At 43.3% G+C, this 11,942-nt stretch overlaps 1 protein-coding gene across 1 annotated transcript; it reads right to left on the reverse strand.

The window, feature by feature from the left end:
* Positions 1-1,585: 1,585 nt before the first annotated feature.
* On the reverse strand, positions 1,586-8,749 carry lrrc4bb (leucine rich repeat containing 4Bb). Its single transcript, XM_080462576.1, has 3 exons — positions 8,558-8,749; positions 4,110-4,705; positions 1,586-4,011 (listed from the first exon to the last, which is right to left on the reverse strand). The coding sequence occupies exons 2-3, from the start codon at positions 4,350-4,352 to the stop codon at positions 2,026-2,028; spliced, it is 2,229 nt and encodes a 742-aa protein (XP_080318702.1). The 5' UTR covers positions 4,353-4,705; positions 8,558-8,749; the 3' UTR covers positions 1,586-2,025.
* Positions 8,750-11,942: the final 3,193 nt, after the last annotated feature.

Here is an 11,942-nt window from a genome sequence, read left to right on the forward strand (position 1 = left end):
GACATTTGCAGGGGAAAAAAAACACTAGGTCAGTGGGAGGGGTGCAGAATTACAACATAAAGAAGCCCAGCAAAATCATACACAGCTGCATTACAGTCAAAACTTTGTACTATCTCTGCATAACTAGTCACATGTCCAGTTTATGCTCAATTGCAACAAACATTTTAGGGTCCTGTTTGATAAGAGCAGTCAAAACATTCAATTTATTCAATATATTCCTTTTTCTTTAATTGTAGTTTTCCATTTCCAGCCAGTTCAAACACTAGTGTAAAAGAAATACTATGGGAGAAGCACACTAAGTGACTTTACACCAAGCGTCTTCGTCTAGAATAAGATCAGAAAAACAGTAATTCACCAAAAGTCAGTCATGTCTGTAGCCCATCTATAGAAGCATGACTAAAAGCCTGTCGGAACACGTAAACAGAGCAGATGGCACCTATCATTACCAGGCTGACTAATGGCTCAACCACAAACCATACATTCAAGCCAGGTTTAGCACGGGCGACTGCATAATGTCTCACTCTTTACTTAATGTGGTTGCCATATTGACCCGCCACAACCCAATATATGATTGATTTATTTCACACGTAATGATACATGGCTAGACAACTGTACACATTATATCAAACTAACAAAAATAAAGAAATACATAGTTGAAACGCAAGAAGCGTAAATGGCATTAAACATATGAAAGTTACACTGTAAAAATGTGGATCTTACAATTGTCATACAACCAGACATTATTATTATTAATATACTGTACATTTCCATTCATTCCAATCATCCTAAGACGGATGTTTAATCCCTTCTTGAATGCTGCTGCAGGTAAATGTCTAATCATCCTTCTGACAGCATTTTATGGCATGATTATGGTAACCATGAGCAAGGAGGTCATATCAAATTCCTGTCTAAAAGCAAATATCTGGCTACTGATCTGATTCAAATAACACATTGTCAACACTTTATTTAACCCATACAGATCTTTGCATTGGATTACCTTTTTGTCTTTGTGAAACACTGCTTTTTTTTCACCATTATTTAATGCTGGCATTTAAGTATCAGAATTGTCAATTCAAATACCAAGTAGCTGGCTTTTACAAAATACATAATACACTCTCAGAACACAAAATATCGTAATGATTATTACTGAAACAACAGACAAAAGTTTGTCAAACAGAGATCTGCATTTACTGTTCCACAACCTAAATGGACTTCATGTCACAAAGCCAATTCAAAGAATCACAATGAGTGTTGCAATTGAGCCCTTATGTTTCTGAGAAGTAGCCAAACTTAAAACGTATCATAACAAACCTCCACCGTCACCGCCCCTGATTATTCACAAAGAAACAAACTATACCAGCTTATACATCCACCCCAAAATATGTCTGCATCGGAGTCTGCAATGATACATATTTAGATGAAAATATATTTATATAATTTGTGGATTTTTCACAGTAGTTTGTACTGCACTGTACCTTTTTGTCCATCTATTTATGCCTACATAATTTTCACCTTGAGAGAGTCTATTGAGTCACTTGAGAGAGAGTGTGGCTCATGTTTTTTTTTTTTTTTTTTTTTTTTTTTTTGTGGAAGAAAAATGTCTCTTGGATTTTGTTCTGCAATATCTCTGATCTTCAGTGTGGCAAGTGCTGTGCGTGTCTTTCAACTCTGCTGGCCAACAACGATTTGGGGACTGATTACTCTGAAAGGCTAGTTTTTCCTATGAGAACACAGCTTGTAGAAACTGCAAAAAACATTTGCTTTGGCACAGATTTACATTGTAGCAATGTCCATTCCTTGATCTCCATGGCCATGATCGTTACTACAAACACAAGTGGGCCATTGTGTTAATCCTTGGCTCAGTACACTGTCACAGATAAGTCTATGTGTTTGTGTATTGCCGTGTCCGTCTATCCTCTCTCCTCGTGTAATGTCAATGCACTCTAGTGTCTAATCATTCCGCACGTAATACCCAACATCAATCCCCTCTCTGTCTTCGTCTCCTGCTCACTCTCCCTCTAGTTTTTAGATCTGTGTCTCTTGGACGTTTTCCTTTGAGCTCCCCTTGAAGAGAAGAGGCTCCATTTGGGGATTCTGGTTCTGGCCCATGAAACCCTTGATCGATCCATGTAAGCCCATGGTGGGCATGGGGAGAGACATCGGCAGTGGAGGGGACATAGAATTGGGGTTGGCGTTGGTACCGTTGCCTGAAGTGGAGAGCAAATTAGACGTAGAGATTGGGACTGAGGTACAGGAGATGGGGAATTCCTGGCCTTGCTGGTTCTTGCTATTAAGCATCCCTCCTGGTCCCATCCCATCACCGCCAATACTAAGACCCATGACGTTGTTGTTGAAATGATGCGTCTTGTAGTAATGGTTGAGCGTATCTGTACGGCCAATGTTGGGAAGGTTGACTATTTCTGGATGATGTATCCTCAAGGTTCCTTCTCCACCTGTGCCAGAATTCATTGTTGAGCCACCTGAGATGCCACTTCCGGCCCCAGCTCCAATCTCATCTTCGACATTGACAATTTCAATGGCTCTGGCCGGCCCATGGTGCTTGTGCAGCTGGTGCTGTTTGCGGAGTTTATAGAAGACCACCAACATAACAGCCGCCATAAAAGTAATGGCCACAAAGCAACCAATGATGATCTTAGTTGTTTTCATTACGTCGTCCAGGCCCGGAATATTAGTTACATCCATTATGGACACAGTCACTGCATTTTCAGTGGCTCGGTTGGCTCGTGGGGACAGCGAGGAAAGAGAAGAAAGGGAAGGCGATATAGTGATGCCGTCTAACCCTCTCTGAACAGTTGGATTAGGTAAATCTATGAAGGTCTCATTAATATACTGTCTTGCCGAGTTCTCCTCTTCTCCTCTTACAGTCTCCACTGTTTCCACAGTGACAGTGGTGAAATAACTGTAGCTGTTGCTGGGGTCTGAAGCAGACACATTGAGCACGGCGGTCGCGGTGGTGTTTCCAGCAGAGTTGGTTACCATGCAAGTGTACTGTCCGGTGTCCTGCACGGTCACATTCGTGAAGTTCAGTGTTCCGTCGTGAAGCACTGAGATCCGAACTCGGTACGATCCATGGGTCATCAGAGTGCCATTTGGAGTGAACCAGTTCACAGAGGTCATCGAGGTTCCAGTACGGCATTTCAGCTCAGCAGCCATGCCTTCAGTGACATTGAGGTCAGTAGGTGGCTCAACAATCACTGGGGCATAGCAGATAAAGTGGCTCTGGTCTAGTTCACCAATGTACTTGCCCTTTAGACCAGGGGGTGCATGACAGCGAGCACAACATGTGGTATTACTGGGTACTGTTTCTTTAAGCCACCAGCTGAGCCACAGAACATCACAGTTGCACACCCAGGGGTTGTGGTTGAGGTGCACCCGCTCCAACTGGTGCAAAGGGGTGAAAAGGTCATGAGGCAGGGAGTGCAGGGAGTTATGGGAGAGGTTGAGCTCTTCCAAGTTTTTGAGATCATCAAAAGCGTTGCGTTCAATGACTGACACTCTGGAGTGCATAAGCCATAGCTTGCGAAGTGACACAAGACCCTGAAAGGATCCGGGTCGGACTATCCCCAGCTGGTTACCTGACAGCTCCAGCTCCTCGAGTCGCACTAATGGAGTCAGATTCGGAATATCCTTCAAGCCACACATGCCAAGATTCAAGAAACGCAAGTTTACCAGACCTTCAAAGGCAGCCTCTGAGATGAAATCCAGCTTCCTGAGTTCCCCTAGATCGAGACGCCGTAAGGAGGGAACACGGTGAAAGGCAAATGCCGGCAGTGTCTCGATAGGGTTGTTTCGTAGCCATAGTTCCCTTAGCTTGCTGAGGTACTCGAAGGCTTGGGACGGTACCACTGTGAGACGGTTGTCAAAAAGCTCCAATGTGTTGAGGTTGGGGAGGCCGTTGAAAGCGCCCACCTCAATCTGCCGGATGTGGTTCTTGGAGAGTTGCAGTATTTCCAAATGTCGCAGATGCTTAAATGTGTCGGACTTGATCACCTGGTAAATAAAAAGAAGAACACAGGGGCATGTTGTAGCAAGAAAAAAATTCATGTGATCACAATGTATACTCAGTTTGTTTATGAAACCATATTTACCTGAATTGTGTTCTCCTGTAGATTGAGGTATCTTGTGTTCTCTGAAATACTGTCGGGGATTTGATCTAAACTCTTCCTCGTACAGATGACACGGCTCGCCTGGTTGGAGCAGGTACAGGGGCTGGGACAGGGGGGTGCTGCCTCTGTCAGCTGAGGTCCATGGTTGTGAAACCACAACAAAAGCTGGACCAACCAGAGGAGGGGGAAAGGGGTACAGGGGCTGGTCACCATGACAACACGCATGGCAACTGAGTCATGACCCACCCCTATTGCTATGATGTTGATAAGTCACCTCCGAACAAGGGAAGTTAAGTGCTTATCTCCATATTCATAATTGATGCTGTTATTCTGTTTTTCCCCTTCGCTTTAAAAATTTAGAGAAAAATGCAATGTTATATTAAAGACTCTATTTATCATTAATAGATTCTCATTTTACTTACTCATACTTTTTTTTTTATCAAACACATTAATGTTTTTAACATATCATTTTTGGGAAACCAGTATATTAATTCCCATGACAATTATTTAAAGAGAAATCCAATTTGAGGGATGATTTGCCGTTGAAGCGTTGTCACCACGGAGGCTGATGCTTCTTGCTGCAGGGGGAGAGAGACAAAACGGGAAAGGAAGGAGGTCAAGTAAATGCATGGAGCAATAGCTTTTAGACATTAACCTAGCAACATGCATGCAAGTTTTCGCAGGAGTGCATTTCAAATGCTGTCTGTCGCATAACTGGTGAGTCAGCTGCCATTTTATTCATCGGATGAAGTTAACACTGAGGTCATGGTCTGAAATGGCCACAAAACGTCTAAAACCACAAGTTGTGTGACAAGTGCTGCAGTTGATCCACTAGGATGACGGTGTCATCATTTACGCTGTGATTTGAGAAAAGCTTCAAATATTGCATTTCCAGGAACGCTAGGTTGTTGAGTGCAGTCACAACTGCTTGGGGAATTCATTAAGACCTAAGGTTAATGCAGAGATTCATGCAATCCATCATGAGGCAGCAGTACAGCATTACAAATGAGATAACAAATTATGTCTGCATGCAGCAACTTAGCAATTAAGATATGAAGGAATGATTATTGACTCCTGACATTTTACTGCAATGCACATGCTGTGTACAATGTGCAACGCTCAATCATACCAGAGCCCCAAACACTAAAGTTGATGATCCAGATATGGAAAGGACAACCACGTTGTGAACAAATAGAGAAAAGGAAAAAAAGACAATGCAGATAAATTTCATGTCTGACGCTTTTGATTCACAGATTTGCATTAACTTTTCCGAATGTCTTGTTTTGGTTGAGAGACTGTCACACACATCTTGAAACTGAAATGGCTGCGAGCATCAGCAGACTCACTAAATTTAGAAATCCTCTGGCTGTTTCTCCTGATAATGATCAGACAGAAAGTGTTCATTGTTTGCTCAAGCACGTTATGCCTCGACACTACGACTGTAGTGGTCACAAGCCTGGGATATGGGTAGAATACAAGGAGGATCTTTGTTTTTTCATCACAAACGCAGCAAATACGTGAGCATAACCGGCATTCTGTTCACAACAAGTCCAGGATACATTTTGTTTCCTAATCACTAATTCATATAATAAGCAGATTCATTTAAAAAGATTCGATGGCAGTCCTATGCGGCGACGGTGCATGCTCTCCTAGAAACACGGTTGCTGTGGCAACCTACTCACTCACCATCTTGTGTTTTTACTGTCCATTGCCCTATTCCACATTACTGTGTTTAGCTGAGCTTGATGAACATTTGCTGCTCAGAACCGATAAGCAGCACCTCTGAGGTTTGAATCAATATGCATCTGACTTAAAGCTTAAAAGTTGTATCTCATCATAGCCGTTTTTTAAAGCAGCACGTATTAAACCAATCGGGCATCTTCTTTATCTCGAGGGGGAATAAAAAGTGTTGGAAGCGTATGTGTTCACATAAGTGCAGACATAAAGCTGAAGAAGCACACGGTTGAACCTTGACCTTCAATATTATAAGAGAAGGAACAAATCCACCATGAATCTTAATATCTACAAGGTCTGAGGATTAGGTCAACATCGGTCTTTATTAAAAACATAGTTCTGAGAACTCTTAAAGCTGCTATTAAGAAAGCTCATAAGGGAATGTATGCTAAAAATAGACTTTTTTCTGATGCTCTGCACATCCCAGAGTCTCTCACCCTCGCTCTCTCTCACATTGACACATACACAGAAGCACACACATCCATATCTACTACCATCGTAACTTCTGCAGAGAAATACCTACATGTTACCGACCTCAGATAGGATAGTATAAATGCTATACCCAACCAATATTCTCTACATCTCTGCACTTCTTTACACCAGTGCTCTTCCTTAAATAGGCTTCTTCCAGTCACATAATTAAGAAAAAAAAAAAATAATAATAATAATTTAATCAAGTTCAAAAACGTCCCAATGCCTCAATCACAAATTATTCTGATCCTGAGTGGTGGTTTGATAGTTCCAATGATTCATGAATGCATCAAAACACAACATCATTAATATTCATTTGGTCAAGGGACAAATCATAGCAGTGAACTCACAGTTTGGTTTTTATGCAGTGTTTCATACACTGGTACTACATGAACCTTTTTAAACATATAACTAAATTTTTTTTTCAAGGATCCTATTCTTGAAATCCATCGAGCTGCTGAAATAATAAAATATAGAGGTAATGGTAAAGTCTGTGTCATACACCGAGGGCAGAGCAGATGTATTCAGAACAAAACCCTATTTGAGTTGTGAAAATGCAGAACAGCTTTATTTACTTGTGTTTCCTTTATTGCACCATTAAAAGTAAAATGCATTTCCCATCAGATAAAAGCCACAGGCACCTGTCAACAACAAGCTGTTTGATGCAGCATGTTCTTCTTGAGATAAGTGCATTTAGATGGATTGTGATTGACTTTTTCTTTTGTTTTCATTAGATGGAATAAGACAACCAGGGAACACATTTATAGGGAGAAACCTTGAATCTACAAGCAGGGCGCCTGTTGGACTTGACCTCACATCTTAAGATTTCTTCAGCACACTAAAGCCCAAAAAACCCTAGCATACAACATGATGGGCTTTATTTTTAGAATTTGATACCTTGAGTCATCTGAGGGCCCATTCTGCCAGGGGCCTTGTGCACAATGAGTTTTCTGTGGGGTTTATGACATGGATTGAAATCTTTTTTTTTTTTTTAAATGAAATTCCACTCAGGTGTATTTCTCTTTCTTGATTTTAGCAGGGGTTTTTTTTTCCATGTCAAGTACAGATTGCAGCCATGTAGATATTGATTATTCGATCAAGCCTGAGAGAGCGCTCAGTCGTGAAAAGACAAATTAGCTGCAAGCTGCTGACCAATTGCTACAAACCAATCACATCATCGTAAGCGCTTGATTGTATCAATGCCCTGCTTTCCACAGCAAAGTCATTAAGGTTTATGAAGAGGCAAAATAAGAAAGAAAAAAAAACATGGTGTTGTTTTCAATAAACACCGAGCCAGTGGGCTGCTGCTGCTGCTGCCTGCATGTTATACCTGCACAAGGCCCAATTAAAGCCCGTGTATTTACAGATAGTCTGCATGAGCACAAAGCGACACAGGTGCAGCAGGGCCAACATCATCTACAGTAACTATGACAACACTAGATTGATTCAGGACGTGGGAATCGGGCTAGGATGGGACGCAGTTCACCAGTGTGCCTTGAAAATTCATGCATTATGCCCCCTCCTCTTCCTCCTTACCTCCCCTCCCTCACTTCCATCTGATGATGACAAGTATATTCCCCTCATTTCACGGATATCAACACATTAAAAAAAAAAAAAAAAAAGAAGAAGAAGAAGGGAAAAAAAGAAGGCAATAATCTTACTATTTTCACCTGCAGCCTTCAACCTCTAATCTGCAATCTCTCCTCATCATATAGCCTCCGGCATAATATCTCTTACAATTGCACAGAATGGCCTTATTCATCTATGCAGCTGCGCTCACTACGGCGCACCTTCTCGGGAACGCAATTGAAATTCTGAATAGGCCTAATCTGCACATGCTGCATTACAAAATGGCTTGCATCCATTCTCTCTTCGGGGGTAATGACAACATGACTGCACCCAAAATAATCCATAGGCACTGCATTTTGCGGGAGATGATGTATATCTGCGTGTGAATTAGACAGGTTTATATAAGAGAACGATTTGTCAGCCTCAGATTTATTCCACTGGCATCGACTGTATTTTTATTTATTTATTTATTTATTTATTTGCTCGTATTAATTATTTACTGGAATTGTAATGTATCTTTGCAACCTTTGCACATTTGGGCTGCCAATCGTTTTGCCGTCTGATTTCAGCATCCACGCAGATTAGGAAACAAAATGACAAATAACAATTACGCCGGCCATTTCAGCGGCTTCTACCTGTATATAACCAACACGTACCTTAATGCCTTTTTTTTTTTTTTTTCCCGCGGAGAAGGTCGACGTTTCTTCCTCTCCTCGTCAGATTCCCCAACCTCGCTATTCCGTCCTCTCCCTTTCCCGTTTCTCTTGCCTTAAATTGACTCGCTTGGTTCCGCGGCTGTGAGCTGGCTCTTGTTCTTGGAGGATAGATCCGCAGCGCCAACGCAACGCGGGGGCTTTACAGCGATGGCAGGTTACAGACGAACACAATCCACACTCACACGAGAGAGAGAGAGAGAGAGAGAGAGAGAGAGAGAGAGAGAGAGAGAGAGAGAGAGAGAGAGAGAGAGAGAGAGAGAGAGAGAGAGAGAGAGAGGAGAGAGAGAGAGAGAGAGAGAGAGAGAGAGAGAGAGAGAGGAGAGAGAGAGAGAGAGAGGAAGGAGAGCAAAAAAAATTTTTTTAAATCATCAAAAGATCAGATTAAGGTCGTTGGAGAAGATGATGTTATAATTATCGCGTTTCGGGGACGAGGTCGGGGATGAGTGCGTCGATGCGCCTTATCATCCTTGGAGAGGAGCGCAGGCAGCAAACGCGACGGCGCCCGCTGGGCAGAGCAGTTTGCGTCCAGCATAAGCGGCTCTTTACGCACATTCCGTATGTTCCAGTCTGAATCCCACTAAGACAGCGCTGGGAAAGAGACGAAGGAGCAGCCACTTATATGGATGTAGAGGCGCTCTCGAGATCCTTTAATGCATTGAAACTGCAGCTTATACCAGGAACAAGTTCATTATCTATTTTATACGCATGTTTATTTTATTTTTTTTATTTATCTTTTACTCTGCAGCTTCTAGTTTTATATTCCCTGTTGCAACATGTATTGAGTAGCTATGGAGTCACATACTTATTAAAATGACTCAGCATCACTGTATGATCAGCAGGGTAATCTGAGTCAGTGTGTTTCTGCAGGGTAATCTGAGTCAGTGTGTTTCTACTAATACAGTGAGATTTGAAGCTTTTTCGGTCATGGACACCTGTTTAGCCACAAGTCACTTTAGAAAAAAACAAACGGAAGAAACAATTCTGTGCCTCAAAGTCTTAAAGAGATTTGGAGGCCTACAAACGTCCATATTCATAATGAACGGCCCCAGTGCCCAGAGCACATGTATTTTGATAATGGACCAGCTAGGATTAAATCTAGCAAACTAATGAGGTCCTGTTTTCTGCAGACTTAGCATGTGAGTATTTGTTTTCCTTTCCTCTTCCAGACCCCATTTAGTGAATTTCAAGCTGCACAGAAAAAAGGAGCCTCCACCAATATTACTTGCTGACAGCATCCAGACAGAAACACTCTGCAGCCCTGTGGGTTTTGCACACTATGGAAATGCAAAACTTTGAGAATGTGCATGCAGAGTTTTATTCTACGCGGTTTAATGAGCTACACCAGTGTCCTGCTGCATACTTTAATTAGTGAATCCTGAAGAATGCCAGCAAGTTATTAGCCAATAAAGAAAGCTTTAGTCAGTAATGAGATGCCAGTCTTGTTAAGTGGCCCATATTGATCTTTGTCATGTGTGAGTCTACATGTCAGTGCAGGACCTTCAGTTTACACAGATTATCTCCCTTTTTCAGGCAAAGTGTTGCTTTTTTTTTTTTTATCTGACGTGTGCAGAAGAAGAGAGGCCTTGTTTGGAGCGTTTGTATCTGTACTAAGAGCAATGTTTGTTGGTAAAAATAAATCTCAGGACATCTTTGCTCTGTCTCAGCTCACACTAAAGGTCAAAGGACACAGAAGGCCAGTGATGCTTCAGAAAGACCCCCAAGATATATATTCTCTCTCTCCTCTCCATCTCTCTCCCTTCCCTCCTTCCCCCTCATCCCTCGCTCCTCCCCTCCCCTCTCTGTGAATGCCGTAGTGAGCATTGTTCACGACCACTAGCTTTTGCTGAAAGCTGCACAGCAATGAGGTCTCTGTGCCTTTTGCCTCTCTCTTCCTCTCCCCTCCCCCTCCCCCCTCCCCTGGCTCTCTCTCTCTCTCTCTCTCTCTCTCTCTCTCCCTCTCTCTCTCTTCCACCCATCTACCTTTCTCCCCTACCCTCTTTCTCCCTCTATCTCTCTCCCTCTATTAAATTTCCAGTCACACAGTGGTGCAGAGGATATTCCTCCTTTCCTTCTTTCTCCCTCTTCCCTCATTCCCCCCTCACTCATGTTGAAATCTTAGCCCATATCCCGTCTAACGTCCAACCCTGGCTGCCTTTCGGTGCTTTTCCGCCACTCTCGTCCCCGCTCTCTGGGCATCTTTTTTTTTGCCTTGCAACCCCGCACCATTTAAATGACTCCATGCCGTCCATGCCCAAACCCACCCTGTGCCTCTGCTCTCCTTCCTTCACCCCTCTATCCACTCTCTGTCCTCACTGTGTCATTGCACATTGAATCTGATATTCCCCTTATGCATGTATAGTGTGTGCACAGGCACCCTTGAGCGTGTGGTGTATGTGTGCGTGTGTGTGTGTGGTGGTGTGGGGGGGGGGGGGGGGGGGGGGGGGGGGGGGGGCGTTTGTGTGTGTGTGGTAGGGGGGGGTGGGGGTGCAGGGAGGGAGGGAGAAGGACATGCATTTGTGCACAGTAAATGAACAAACACTCATTGCCGTATTGCTTGTGTCATCAGTACAGGAAGGCTCCTGGAGTAGAAATACAGCAGATGAGAGCTAATCCAGCATCCAGAGGACGAGTGCATGGCATTTCCAATACAACCCAAACCCCATAAACTCTTTAATGCTGTGTTAGTTGCCACAGGGGAGGAGAGGGGAGGGTGATGGGGATTTGGCGGCAACATGCTAGTGCCAAGACAAATGTGGCATGCTGATAGCACTGGAGAGGTGCAGCTCACACTGTGCAGGAGCTTTGGAGGGGTGCTGATAAGCATCCATCACTTTCTTTCGTTTCAGGGGCTACAGGCCTCTCTCGCTTTGGAAGTGGGTGACTGAGTAACTGCACACCAATTCAAAGGGAGAAATTGTGAATGTGGCTGATTTCTGTGGCAGTAGCTCTGTTGTTAGATTTGGGTGAAGAGCAGCAGCGATCGGTTTAATGGCCCCCAAGCATCCAATTGGGAATGTGAACAAAGATGCTTTTGGTGGTTATTTATAGAAACGCAAACAGAAAAAGTTGAGTTGGTGCTCATTGCCATCTGTGCGAGGAATAAGAGAGATACAAGCTAGAGTTTCGACTTATTCATGGTGACATTCCTGTGTGTGTGTGTGGTGTGTGTGTGTGTGTGTGTGTGTGTGTGTGTGTGTGTGTGTGGTGTTGTGTGTGTGTGTGTGTGTGTGTGTGTGGTGTGTGTGTGTGTGTGTGTGTGTGTGTGGTGTGTGATGTGTGTGTGTGGTGTGTGTGTGCGTGTGTGGCGTGTGTGTGTGTGTGTTAG

The sequence above is a fragment of the Lipophrys pholis genome, assembly GCF_963383615.2.
Source record: "Lipophrys pholis genome assembly, chromosome: 1".
Lineage (NCBI taxonomy): Eukaryota > Metazoa > Chordata > Actinopteri > Blenniiformes > Blenniidae > Lipophrys > Lipophrys pholis.